The 13,708-nt window shown below is 66.6% G+C and overlaps 1 protein-coding gene across 2 annotated transcripts; it reads left to right on the top strand.

The window, feature by feature from the left end:
* The first annotated feature begins 10 nt into the window (after positions 1-10).
* Positions 11-12,024, top strand: LOC309856963 (putative GTP-binding protein 6). 2 transcript variants are annotated; one of them, XM_082718792.1, is made up of 10 exons: positions 11-384; positions 3,553-3,690; positions 4,283-4,353; positions 4,536-4,666; positions 5,039-5,109; positions 6,011-6,169; positions 8,262-8,470; positions 9,765-9,913; positions 10,407-10,559; positions 10,870-12,024. In XM_082718792.1, exons 1-10 carry the CDS (start codon positions 39-41, stop codon positions 10,991-10,993), a joined length of 1,551 nt encoding a protein of 516 aa, XP_082574918.1. In that variant the 5' UTR covers positions 11-38; the 3' UTR covers positions 10,994-12,024. The 2 variants fall into 2 exon arrangements, with proteins under 2 accessions (XP_082574918.1, XP_082574919.1); XM_082718793.1 differs by lacking the exon at positions 11-384 and adding an exon at positions 2,618-3,406.
* Positions 12,025-13,708: the final 1,684 nt, after the last annotated feature.

The raw sequence follows: 13,708 nt of genomic DNA on the forward strand, positions 1-13,708 counted from the left end.
CCCGAGGTCCCGCCTCTTTGCGTGCGGCCAAAGGCGGAATGTGGGCCCTGCGGGCCTCCGTCCGCCCGGGGGCCTGGGTCTCCCGCGTGGTTCGCGGCCGCGGGGCCCCGAAAGCTGCGCCGCCGCTGCCGGCATTCCCGCATCGCGCGCTCGCCGCCTTCGGCCCCGGGGGACTCAAGGGCCCGGGAGGTGGAGGACGGGGCCCACGGGCTGATGGCCCGAGCAGCCGAGCGGGAGAGGAGGAGGAACTGGAGGATGCGGAGAAGGAAGAGGAGGAGGAGGAGCTACTGAGGAGGGACCCTTTGCTGCCGGCGGGGACCCAGCGCGTGTGTCTGATTCACCCTGAGGTCAAGCTGGGACCGCGGAAGCAGCAGCGGACCGGAGGTGACCCGGAGCGGTACCGTGGCCGGGGACACTGAGAGGCGGGACTTCCGGGGGCGGAGACTCGGAGGGGGCGGGGCTCCGGGTGCTGGCGCTGGGGAAGGGGCCGGAGACACTGAGAGGCGGGGCTTTCGGGGCGGAGACTCGGAGGGGGCGGGGCTCCGGGTGCTGGCGCTTGGGAAGGGGCGGGGGACACTGAGAGGCGGTGCTTCCGGGGGCGGAGACTCGGAGGGGGCGGGGCCTCGAGTGCTGGTGCTCGGGGCGGGGACTTGGGGGGGCGCTCCGAGGGTAGTCGAGGGACCTTGAGGCGGGTCGGAGTCCTCAGGGGGCCGTGCCAGGGCGGGGCTTCGCGTTCTGGCGCCGAGGAAGGTGCAGGGGATGCTGAGAGGCGGGCCTTTCGGGGGGCGGGGCTTCGAGTGCTGCTGGTGGGGCGGGGACTAGGAGGGGCTGAGCTCCGAGGGTGTGACTCAAGGAGGGGTCCTGGGGGCGGGGCCCGGGATTAGAGGCGGGACTGCGGCGGGAGGGGTGGAGACTCGGGGGCGGGGTTCCAGGGCCGGTGCTCCGGGTGGGGTGAAACCGCTCCCCGCCGCCGCTGCAAGCCCCCGCTGGGCCGTGGAACCAGTCCCCCGCCCGCCCCATCCCGGTATCTGCCCCGTGCGTGGTCTTCCCTTTCCAGCATGCGCTAGAATGGCGCAGTGCGCGGCCTTGCAGACCGGCTCTTGTCGCTCAGCGTGCACCCCAGGTCACACACGACCTGCTGTGGCTCCACCGCTGCTTTGTGTTCGCTGCTGATGATATCCCGTCGTCTGGGCGCGCCCAGGGGCTTCGTGGGGGGACGCACCTGCCTTCAGCTCAGGTCATGATCCTGGGGTCCTGGGATCGGTCCGGCCTGGGCTCCCTGCCCAGTAGGGAGGGAGTGGGCATCTCCCTCGACCTGTCCTCCTGCTCTCTCGTTCTCTCCCCTGCCCGTGTCTCTCCCCCTGCCCGTGTCTCTCCCCCTGCCCGTGTCCTTGCCAGAGAGGCGATGGAGGACAGATGCCTCCAACTGCTTTCCAAGGGGCTGCGCCGCTTGCCTTCCCGCCAGCGGTGACGGACAGATCTCGCTGCTCGTGCTCTCACCCGGGTTAGGTGCTGGCCCCCTGCTGCATCTGGGGCCCGTCTGATCGGAGCGTACCAGGCCCTCCTAGAAGTTTGCCATTTTCCCCCGATGGGCGATGACGCAGCCCATGGCCTGGCGCTTGCCGTCCCCGTGTGCTGCCGGAGGCGTGTGTTGGGTCTGCAGACACTGCGAGGGTGTCGTCACGCTCTTTCCCTGCCGCGAACTCTCGGGCGTTCCGTGTGCGCCGTGGAGAACCTTCCTTTCTCAGCTGCTTTAGGAAAGTTTCAGTCCAGTCCACGGCCTGACTCTTCTGCTCTCGGTGCCTGTCACGGTCGTCCCATCTGCACGCCGGGGGGGTCGTGCCTCGGCCTTGCCCGGCCCGCTCACAGGCCCGTCACAGGAATTCTTCCTTCTGTCGGAGCGATTCTGACCGCTCGCCTTTGCGTGCCGTTCTTTCTTGAGCTTTTCGTCTGTCTGCTTACGCTGTCCGCCTGTCTGGCGTGCTTTCTGCTTAATCCGCTAGAGCCCGCGCGGTCCGGATCGTACTGGGTTTTTTCCAAAGTGGGCTTATTTATTAGTCAGAAATAGAGAACCCACAAGCAGGGGAAGCGGCAGACTCACAGGCTCCCTGCCCGGCTTCTGCATTGCAGAACTCCTTCCCAGGGCCGTGTGGGCAGGGGACGCGGTCCGTACTCCCCGTCGTGCGTGAGGCCCTGCGTCAGAACTGTGGCCTGCACACACTGCTTCTGGCCGCTCACTCCCACCAGGCACCCAGTCCTGGGCTTGGGCAGTTGCACGTGGCGAGTGGACCACATGCCCAGATGCTGGCCGCGGGCATCCCCGGAAGTCTCACGACCCCGGCAGAGGGTTGTTGGAAGCCGATCTGCGATGCAGCGGGGGCACATGGCCCCACCAGGGAGGTGGCGAAAGAAACTGCCTGGGGCTTTGCTGATGGGCTGCGTGTGACATATAAGAAGGGACGCGGGGAGTGGCCCCGTGCCCTTGGTCGGGGCACCGGAGGGGAGGAGGTGCAGAGGACCGGCGATGCCCGTCAGGAGTCAGAGCTGAGGAGACCTTGCATCCCCTCAGCTCAGAGGATGGGGCACCCCTCCCCCGCATCCCCTCAGCTCAGAGGATGGGGCACCCCTCCCCCACCAAGCAGAGTGTGCGGCTTCTCTGCAGGACTTTGGATCCCTCCCAGCTTCCTCATGGACCCCCACCCCAGGCTCAGTTTCCTCCCTGTGCCTGAGCTCTGCGGACAATTCGGGGGCCTAAAATTGGCCCAGAGCCCTCAGCACCCGGTCACTGGAGGGGGTACAATGAGCACGGGGTACGTGTCCGGAAGGGACCGCTCCTCTGGGACATTGTGCTGTGGGGAGGGGCACAGGGTGGCCTTGGGGGCGGTCGGGAGAGCGCGGCGTCTCAGGGGTGCCCTGTGCTGCCTCCCTACTTGGGAATGCTGTCAGGACGAGCCTTGGGCTTGAGGCCCCAGTCCCCCACGCCCTCAGCTCCTGGGACCAGCCCCTCCTTGGGACCCCAACCCCCTATCTGGGATGCTCACTGAACTCTCCCCAGGCCCCCTCCTGCACAGGCTGGCACCAAGGCCCCATACGTCATCCTGTCCGTCCTGGGCGCTGCTTGCTATCTTTCCTGTGTAGCATTGGCAGGGGGTTCGGGGACACCCACTCCTTGCCCACAGGGCTCACAGCCCACCCCGTGGGGAATGCAACATGTTTCGTGGGCCCTCGGGCGCTCCATGCAAGATACGCTGTGTGCTGGGGCACGGAAGAGCATGGAGGCCTCCCATTTGCTGCCAAGTCCCCGGCTGCCACGTTAGGAGGACCCGTCCTTGCATTCCCCTGGCCTCATTCTCCGCTTCTCGCCGTCTGTGGCTGGAACAGCATCGCTGTGTCGTGGAACACGTGGGTACGGGGGTGCTGTCTCACCTCTGTGCACGCTGCAGGAAGCCATCCCAGCCAAGGGGCATGGGCCGGGGCAGGCCAGGCAGGGCTGGACGGGGCCCGGGGCCCATGGGGACGTGTCCCTCACTCTGGCCCTGTGTCTCCTGAAAGCTGAGTGGCAGGTGGCGGAAGCAGAAGCACTGGTCCACACCCTGGATGGCTGGTCGGTTGTGGAAAGGATGGTGGTGCCCACCAAAACACCCGATGGAAAGCTCATCTTCGGCAAAGGGACTTTGGAGCACCTGACAGGTGGGTCCCTGTGCCCCTCCCTTCCTGAGGGAAACAGAGCGACAGATGGGCTCTCACTGGGGCCCTATAGAGGCGTCCTCTTGGGAACTTGGATCAGACACCGAGAAGCCCAGCGTGCCTCTCTCACGGCTTGCTCCGTGCCCTGGTGCCACTGGGGCCATTCAGAGTAGGGGGACACCGACCCCAAGGCCCCCTGGCCTATCTGCCCCTCCACACAGCGTGCTGGGTGTGAACTCTGTTTCCACGGACGCCCGAGGGTCTGCAGCCCCCACTGACGTGCAGCTCACGGCACAGATCAGCACGCTCCGCACATAGGCCCAGAGGGCTGTGCCCCGGCCATGTCCGTCACCCCGAGGTCTTAGACCCGTTCAGTCCCTGTGGGCTTGTGCACCGGCCATGTGTCTGCAAGACCCACACCCCTGCAGATGGAGCCCAGTCCTCCCCTTGACCCCTATCCTGCACACCCGACTTTGCTGACGTACGCCCAGAGACTTGAGGCTGTCTGGCGGACCCGGCCGGCCAAAGCTCAGGTCAGTCCCACGAAGGACTGCACGGCACACAGACATCCGACGGGGCCTTCTCTCCTCCCCAGAGAGAGTCAGAGGGTCGCCCGAAATCACGGCGGTCTTTCTGAACGTGGAGAGGCTGGCCACGCCGACCAAGGTAGGCGGGAGGCCCTCTGTGTTTCCCAGGCCGACGCGTGTTGGGTCAGCGCGTTGAGGTGTTGGGTCCGCGTCCCCCTGGGGCAGGACCGCGGAGGGTGGCGGACCGCGGCCAGCGTCCCATCCGCCCCCTTCGCCCGAGGAGCCGCCACGGACGCCTTCCCTCCTTCCCCCCCTTTGCAGAAGGAGCTGGAGGCCCGCTGGGGCGTGCCGGTGTTCGACCGGTTCACGCTGGTGCTTCACATTTTCCGCTGCAACGCCCGGACCAAGGAGGCGCGTCTGCAGGTGGCCCTGGCTGAGCTGCCCCTTCTCAGGTACCTGGCCTCCGCGGGCTGGCGCAGCGTACCCCAGACCCTCTTCCAGCGGCTGTGTGTGGGACCCGACCGCCCCCTGGAGCGTGGCGAGGACAGGGTGTGGGGCTGGCCACACCTTCCCGGGCAGCCGGCTGGGCAGGTGCTGTGCCCAAGCAGCACGTCGGCCAGGGCACGTCCCCCTGGTCGGCCCAGCACCTCATTGTGCGGCCCTCCGTCGACGATGTGACGGGCTGGGCAGGGGGAGGACCACCTCGCCCTGTTCTCTGCACCCAGACGTCTCGTCCTCACTTCTCCGTGTTGGCACCGGCCGTGCTTGCCCTGGGTGGGCATGTGTTTCCGTTCCTGTCTGCTGAGATGCCCCTTCCCACGCAGGTCCCGCCTGAAAAGCAGCACTGCCCGCCCGGATGCGCAAGGATGGGGCTCGCGCTATATCATGGGGTCAGGTAACGTGTGGGGTCTTGTCACAGGGTGATGGGGGGTGGGGGGGGTGTCTCAGCAGCCACCCCTAGGGAAGAGCACAACGTTGCTGAAAGATCCAGTGGGGCAGGGGCGACCTGTGGGCCTCTTGTGTGTCATCTTCGGACAAACTGAGACATGCAGGCCGTCTCTGGTGGCAGCTGGAACAAAGGACCACGAACCAGGGGCTTAAAAACCTCAGGAATCTCTCTTCCCAGCTTCGGAGAGCAGAGTCTGAGATCCGGGTGTGGCCGGTACTAAGACCCAGGCGGGACAGGGATGCCGAGGTCCAGGCGGGGCAGGGCCGTGCTCTCCCGAGGCTCTAGGAGTTGGTCCTTCCTGCCTCTTCCCGCTTCTGGGGCTCCAGGCGTCCCTGGGCTGCTGACGCGTCCCTCCCACCTCGGACTCCGTCCTCATGTAGCTTCTCTCCTCTGTCTCCTTCCAGCTTTCACGGGGACCTGTGTGTTTTGATTTAGGGCCCCTCATCTAGGATGAGCCCATCTCAGATCCTCGACGGGTTGTATGTGCTCAGACCCTATTCTGAAACGGGGTCCCGTTCACAGGTCCTGGGGGTCAGGATGTGGATGTGTCTCTACGGGCACGTCTCAAGTCAGCTGTGGCTTTCATGGGGCTGTCCTTGCAAGGCTGCCCTTCCTCCCGCAGCGGATGTGAGGGGGCAGGAGGCCACGGCAAGACCACCTTCTGCTGCACGAAGCCGTCTTGCCGGTGGGAAGGCGTTGGGGCAGTGGCCTCGAGGTAGAGCAGGATGGGGGATCCCCGTGAGAAGATTCCGGTCCGTATCCCGCGCAGGGACCCCCGTGGCGCTGTTGGCTCAGGCGTCTTCGCGGCCTCCTCCGCTGGCTGACGCGCGATCTCGGGCGTCTCCAGGGGAATCGTTCGTGCAGGTGCAGCAGCGCCTCTTGAAGGAAAAGGAAATGAAGATCCGGAAGGCCCTGGAGAGACTGAGGCAGAAACGGCGGCTCCTGGGGAGGCGGCGGAGGCGGCGGGAGTTCCCGGTGATCGCCGTGGTGGGGTACACCAACTGCGGTGAGAGCCCCTGCGGGCGCGAGACGCGGGGTCCGCGCCGCCCTCACACCCCGTACCCTTGCGCCGGGCCCGTGTGTTTGGGGAGAATCTGTCACAAATGCACCAAGACCGTGGCCCTCAGAGGGCCGACCCAGGAGCACAGGTGCAGAGCGGGGCTGCCGTCCTCAGGGGGGTCACAGCGCCCACGGCCCACACCCCGTCAGGTCACGGGTGTGGTTCCCGAGCGCCGGACGGTGGTCAGGGCTCCTGTCCCTTACTGGGGCCTTGTAAACTCAGTGATAGAAAAGAAACCGAGACGTTTTGAAGCTCATTCCCAGTAGACCTGCCCGTAGAGGAAGGAGAACCGTCCGGGTTGCGACCGCTGAGACGCCACGGCACGTCTCAAGGTTCCGCTCACGTGTGGGCTGTGCGCGGCCGCAGGCAGGATGCCGGCCCTCGGGTTTCCTTGGTGCTGAGGCCCTGGGCTCACGGGGACCCTCCCACACAGGGCAAGCACGGAGGCTCACTTCCTCACCCTCCGGACTTGCCCCGCAAGCGTGAGCTGCCCTAAGGTCCGGTCCCCGTGTGTGGCTGGAAGACCACCGTGACGCCACCGCCCCGTCCTCAAGGAGCGGGTGGTCCTCGTCCAAGGAGAGAGGGAACGTCCCACAGCACCTGGGCCGGGACACCAGGGAGACACCTAGGCTTCAGAGACTCTCTCTGCACCACAGCTCACTGCTGTGCGGGACGCAGGCAACTCCTCTGCGACCCTGGGGGGCGGGCATTACACAGGGGTCTGTGGGGTCCCTGAGGCTCGGCCGGCGCGTGGGACAAGAGGAGGCGTCCATAACCAGGCACCTGCTGTCCGTCCACAGTGCCCGGTCACCCCGCGGCACGCGGGTCCCCTGCTGCTTCACCTTCAGGTGAGGCCCCCCAGCGGCCGCTGGCCGTGTCCGAGGGCTAGTCTGGGACCAGTGGGCCCCGAGCAGGGTCTGGGTCTGGACGCGGGTCCACCTGTTGGTAAGGCTGTAGGGGAGCACCCTCTGGGGGCCGTCAGACACGCACAGCTCCCGACGGTCTACACCCTCACACTGCATCGGCACCATCCACCGTCACACAGACACCCGCCCCTGACACACGGCACACACACCCGTACCGTCACCCCGTGACACTGACACACACCCCCACACACAGTGTACCCGCCCCCCCACCATCACCCCGTCTACATAGACACCCGCGCTCTCACACTGCACACACACCCGTACCATTACCCCGTCTACACAGACACACACCCCCACACACAGTGTACCCGCCCCCCCACCATCACCCCATCTACACAGACACCCGCGCTCTCACACCGCACACACACCCGTACCATTACCCCGTCTACACAGACTCCCGCGCTCTCACACTGCACACACACCCGTACCATTACCCCGTCTACACAGACACCCGCGCTCTCACACTGCACACACACCCGTACCATTACCCCGTCTACACAGACTCCCGCGCTCTCACACCTCACACACACCCGTACCATCCCTCCGTCTACACAGACACACACCCCCACACACAGTGTACCCGCCCCCCCACCATCACCCCGTCTACATAGACACCCGCGCTCTCACACCGCACACATTCCTCCTGCACCCGCCTTGGTCTGCCGTCACTCTTCCGTATGCCGATAGCCCTGCGTCTCCGGCACACGGGGCCCCTGCCTCGTCTGTGTGAACACGAGTCCTGTATCGCACACGGACCTAGAGGACGCCCGTGTCTGCAGCATTCCCTCGTCTGCCCGGGTGCCCGCCCACCCCCTCCCATTCACACGTCCCCACCGTGGCTACCCCAGTGCCATCCCCTAGGTAGCCTCTCGTGCCCCAGGCCCTGGACCCCCGACCCCCGTGCACGACGGGAAGCAGCGTCCTCTCAACCACGAGGCAACCCAGGGGTCCTGCAGAGATGAGACCTAGGCCCTCAGAGACCTCACCCACCGTGGCCACCCCTCGGCCAGGGGCATGTGGGTCTGACTGGGAGCCGCCTGAGGTACAGCAGTGGACTGTGGGGCCCGTGGGGGGGCCTGTCATGCCTGTGTCCCCTGTGGCCCACCTTCCAGGAAAAACCACGCTGATTAAGGCCCTGACCGGCGACGACACTGTCCAGCCCCGGGATCAGCTGTTTGCGACACTGGACGTCACGGCTCACGCCGGCTGGCTGCCCTCCCGCATGGCCGTCATCTACGTGGACACCATCGGCTTCCTCTCCCAGCTGCCCCACAGCCTCATCGAGTCCTTCTCTGCCACCCTGGAGGACGTGGCTCATTCAGTGAGTGTGGGACGATCCCAGGGGCCAGGTTCCCTGAAACACCGGCGGTACCTGAGGCCAGGTCCCCTCATCCACGACACAACCCCGGGGACTGGGTCCCCTCCAACATGACACAACAGGGGGTCTGGGTCCCCTCAAACAGGACACGGCCCTGGGGCCTGGGGCCCGACACACACAACCCGAGGCAGGGATCAGGTCCCATCGGTCACAGCGCAGCCCTGGGGGCCGGATCCTCTCAGTCATGACACAACGTGGGGACCAGATTCCGTCATACGTGTTGCGGCGCGAGGGCCTGGGTCACCCTCACACACAGCACAACCCAGAGCCCAGGTCTTGCATGTGACAGCCCCGGGGACTACCGTTCCTCCCCGGCCGGAAACTGGCGCCTCACGCCCCCTTGACAGGGAGGCCTTCCTAGGGACCTCTTCCGAGACGGATTCCGGACGGAGGCGGAGCCCCTCTGCAGGGAGACCTGGGACTCCGGCCCCTTGGCCCTCGGGTCCGCCTTCGTGGGCAGCTTCGGGGCGATGGGATGCAACGGCACGTGCTGTTGGGGCGTCCGCCAAAACCCCAACCTAGTGTCCACACGAGGAAACAACCAAACACCAACTGGAGGGCGTCCCCCAAAATGCCCACACGTGCTGAACGCGGGCAGGGTTCAGAGGAGCCAGGAGAGGTGATAGACGGACGTGCCACGTGTCCAGCCTGGCGTCCCAGGACAGAAGGAAGAGATGCGTGACTCCGGAAAGACAGGAGCACGCCGGTGTCCCCCTTGTCCGTGGCCTGTGCTCCCGGGAATGGGCGGCGGGGGTCCCTGCCTTCCTGTTTGCCTTTTCCAGAACCAAACGTTTCTGGGATAAAACGCTTATCTTTTTCTTAATTTCACGTGCCCCGAAGTCCTGGGAGCAAACGCTGCAGAATGTAGGCGGTCGGTCCCTCGGTTTCCCGGGGCAGAATTACAAGCAATTCCTCCTCTTTCCCGCTGTGCGTTTTCCGAGTAACGAGTCGGATCCCTGCCTGTGCACCGTTTAAAGTCAGGCAAAAAGGGTTCTTCCAGCTTCAAAGGAAGCGCGAATCTGGAAGTTTCCCAGTGAGCGTGCAGCCGTAGAGCGGGACCCTGTGCGGTTTGAGGCGCCTCAGACGCCCAGGGCCCTGGGCTGGGTGCAGGCGAGCGGCCTGTCCGGGGCGGGACCCCGCACCACGGCCCAGCGGTGGTGTCCGGGAGCTCCCGCCTGGGCGTGCGGTGCCCCGTCCCGCCACCCCGTCCCCACCGCATGGCTCGTCTGCTTCTCAGGATCTGATCGTCCACGTGAGGGACGTGACCCACCCTGAGACGGAGCTGCAGAAAGCCAGTGTCCTGTCCAGCCTGCACGGCCTGCGCCTGCCCGCGCCCCTGCTGGACGCCATGCTGGAAGTTCATAACAAGACGGACCTGGTGCCCGGGTGAGTGCACCCCTGCCTGCCCACGGCCTCAAGGCCCCACGGCCCCATGACCCCTGCCCGCCCAAAACCCCACAACCCCATGACCCCACGACCCCGGAGCCTCGTGCCTGGTGGGTGCCGGCGGGCCACTGGTGTGACAGCAGCCGCGCCATGACTGACGAGATCAGACTGCGTTCGTCCTCCCGGGGCGCGTGCCCCCCGCTCTCAGGAAGACAAGGGGGTCAGCATCCTTCGCCCACCTGCCGTGAGGGCTTTCACACGCAAGCAGCCACAGGCCGGCAGACCGGAAATTTTGGGGTCTTCTGTTCTGAGTCCTCTCACCCCATGGACCCCGTATTTCCCGGCACCCTTATCGTGGTTTCCGTGCTGTTCCCGTCCGACATCCTGACGCACACGGACGTGGTCCCGGGGGGAGCTCGGGGGGCCGGCGTCCCTGGGGGACCCTCGCTCCATCTCTCCGAGGCTGAGCCGCATCTGGGCTGTCGCCGTCCAGGTATAGCCCGGTGGAACCCCAGGCTGTGGCCGTGTCCGCCCTGCAGGGGCACGGGCTCCCCGAGCTGAAGGCGCGGCTGGAGGATGCCGTCCTGAGAGCCACGGGGAGACAGGTCCTCACCCTGCGGGTCCGGCTGGCCGGCGCACAGCTGAGGTGCGTGGGGCTGGCCTGGCAGGGGAGGGGCCGTGGCCGTGGCTGTGCAGGGGGTGCAGGGGCGGGAAAGGCGGCGGAACGGGCCCAGCACCAGCACGCAGAGGAGTCGTGTGGTTTCTGAGGTCGCGCACTGCGAAGCTGGGTTCCTCAGCCCACGTGCGGGGCCAGCCAGCTGTCGGTGCGCAGGCCACGGGCAGGCCACGGGCAGGCCACGGGTGGGGGCGGCAAGGCTGTGGGCGGCCCGGGGACGGAACTCTCTCGGTGGAGTCCCTTCCGCTCACGCGCCCTCTGCCCTCCCGCACGCCCGCAGCTGGCTGCATCAGGAGGCCACCGTGCAGGCCGTGGACGTGATTCCCGAGGCCGGAGTGGCCGACGTCACCGTCGTCATCAGCAAGTCTGCCTATGGCAAGTTCAGGAAGCTCTTCCCCGAGTGAATGGACGTCGTGTCCGCCGCCGTCTCTGGGCCTCCTGCCGCCCCCTCCGTGGCCGCTCCGGGAGGAAGGGCCGGCGGCCGGACGTCGAAGGTCAGCTTGCCGGTCCACTGAGCGGCTCCGCTGCTGGCGGACCGCACGTGCCTCGTGAGCGCGGACGTGCCTCCCGCAGGGTTCTGGCCGCAGGACACGGGCTCCCTGCTGCTTCCAGCGGGGGCCACCCTGCAGGAGGACGTCCCGCCCGTGCCGGCCGAGAGGGGGCCGGTGGCGGCTTCCCCGTCCGCCGCGTGTCGTAGACTCACCAGCCAGGCCTCCTGCTCCCCTCGGAGCGCCCTGGATGTCCGGACGGTCTCCCAGAGGCACGGAAGCCTCTCGGCACGGGCCGTGGGAAAACATGGCGCGTCCTTGAATCAGCACGAAACGGGGGTGCTCCGCGCTCGCCGGCAGCCGGCTGGGACGGGGCAAGGCTGGAGGGACCACACCTTTCCCACGGCCGTCAGGGCCTGGGGCTGTCTTCACCAAAGCTCCCGGGACACAGGACAGGATGCTGGTCCCTCTGCTGTTAGAGACGTTGCGTGGACATTGCAGGGGGGCCCCGAGCCCGGCGCTGTTCCCTGGTCTCCGGAGGGGACGGTGACGTGAGTGGCCACCCTGTTGCTACCCTGGACGGTGTCATGCTTGCTTTCCCCCTGCGATGCGTGTTCACCCTTACAGCGGTGCTGTGGGAGTGGTTCCAGATTTCGGAACTCCGGGATTAAGGAAAAAACACCTGTAGCCTGCCTGCGGGTCTTGCGGACGGGGGAGCGTTGTTCTCACGGCAGCGTGAGATGAGAAGATGGTTGGGAAAGCGGGTCACCGCAGTGCTGGCGTGGAGGCCGGAGGGGACGCTGGCAGTCGGGGACAGCAGGGAGCGCGAGGACCGTGGAAGCCGGGTTCCCACCCGCAGGCCCCAGCCCCTGACGTGGGCCCCGGGAGACCCAGGTCCGCGTGCTGGCTTGCGGGACCGTTAGTAGAATACATGGGTGTGCTCCGAAGTCCGCACGTGCGGTCGTCTGTCCAGCGGCTCCGGGACGCTCACACGTGCGGGGTCCTGCGGCACGGGCGGGCAGGACCGGACGTCAGTGCCCCGCGTGCCGGCTGTGGGCTGGGGCGGCCTCTCGCGGTCTTCCCAGGGGGCCCCGAGGGCTGAGCGTGCGGCTGAGAGGAGGTCCCGTGGTGCGGTCCGCGGACAGGGTGGTGTGAGGGTCCTGCACGGCCATTGTCGGGGCCGGTGAGGCAGATTAGGGGAGCACGAGGCCCCCCAGCACTGGGCAGGGTGGTGGACGGAGAGGCACGCCAGCGCACGGTCCTCACTGGCCCCGGGGCCGGGGCAGGCTGCAGGACAGCCCAGGTGTGCTTGCGGCATCAGGACAGCTGCTGCCCTGGGACAGTGGACCATCGAGACCCGCCCGGCTTTCTGGTTTACTCGGCTCAGCCCCTGGGGGGTTGGGTGTTACGGGGTCTCTGAAGAGACCCTGGGGGGCAACAAAGCTCCGGCACGGGCCACCCCAGCTCCCAAGGCGCAGCCCAGTCCACGTGCCCCTAGGAATGTGCCCGCTCGACCCCGAACGCCTGCAGCCATGCATTCTGCCCGGTACTATGTCGGGGGCACCCACGTGCCTCCAGGCCCCCCTGGGCTCCGGCCGCTCCATCCCAATTCCTCCTTGTGCAGGAGACGGAAGGAAGGGGTGCCCGTGGGGTCAGGCCTCTGTCCCTCACTCTCCTGGCATACCCGCCCCCACCTGGTGTCCCCACCCCAAGGCCTAGAGATTGCAGAGTCATGACGTCCACTGTGGATGCTTAGTGAAGGGGGCGCCATAGGGGGCAGCGGCTCCAGGGGGCGTGCGGCAGGGGGTGGGAGCCTGGGAGGCACCGGGAAGGAGAGTCGGGGGGCTTCACGGGCCTGGGAGGGAGCGTCGGGGGCTTCCAGGGGCTTGGGAGGGTCGGGGGCTCTAGGGTCTGGAAGGGAGGGACGGGGACTCCGAGAGACTGGAAGGAAGGGTCAGGGGGCTTCCGGGGCCTGGGGGTGTGGGGCTCTGCTGGAGTCTGGGAGGGAGTCGGGGCTCCGAGGGACTGGAAGGGAGGGTCTGGGGGCTTCTGGGGTCTGGGAAGGAGGGCCACAGGTTTGGGGGGAGAACAGAGAGACGGTGCGAGACCCCGCTGGGGGATCCCCAGAGCACGGAGCTCTGTCCGGCCCGTGGAGTCGGGGGCAACCTGCAGGGCTCCCCGAGAGTCTTCTGGATTGCCGGCACGGCCCGGAAATCACGGCTTCCGTCACCATAGAGCCAGACCCAGGAAAGGCCTGATTTGATCCTCAAGAGAACACATTCAGACCCGGATTAAAGCGTCTTGTTGAAGACGGAATCCTAAGAAGACAGGACGCCTTGGGCTCTTTGGTCATAGGAGGAATGTTCCGGAACGCGATACTCCAGGAACTCCCTGTTCGTAGGGATGAGAAGTAAGACCCGTCGACTGGGATTCGCCGTTTGGCTGAGAATTTGACTCGGCCTAACCCTCACGTGCGAAGGACGGGCTTCTGAAACCTTTGGGGTCATGACGCTCGAGCCCTGAGTCCCGGGACTGTCCGCCCGTGGAGGGAGAGCATGGGTCTCACCCGGACCCCGGGGCTGTACCTCTCGGAGGTCAGCCACGTACTCCCTGTCCCAACGGAAGGGCGCA

The sequence above is a fragment of the Mustela nivalis genome, assembly GCF_964662115.1.
Source record: "Mustela nivalis genome assembly, chromosome: Y".
Taxonomy (NCBI): Eukaryota; Metazoa; Chordata; class Mammalia; order Carnivora; family Mustelidae; genus Mustela; species Mustela nivalis.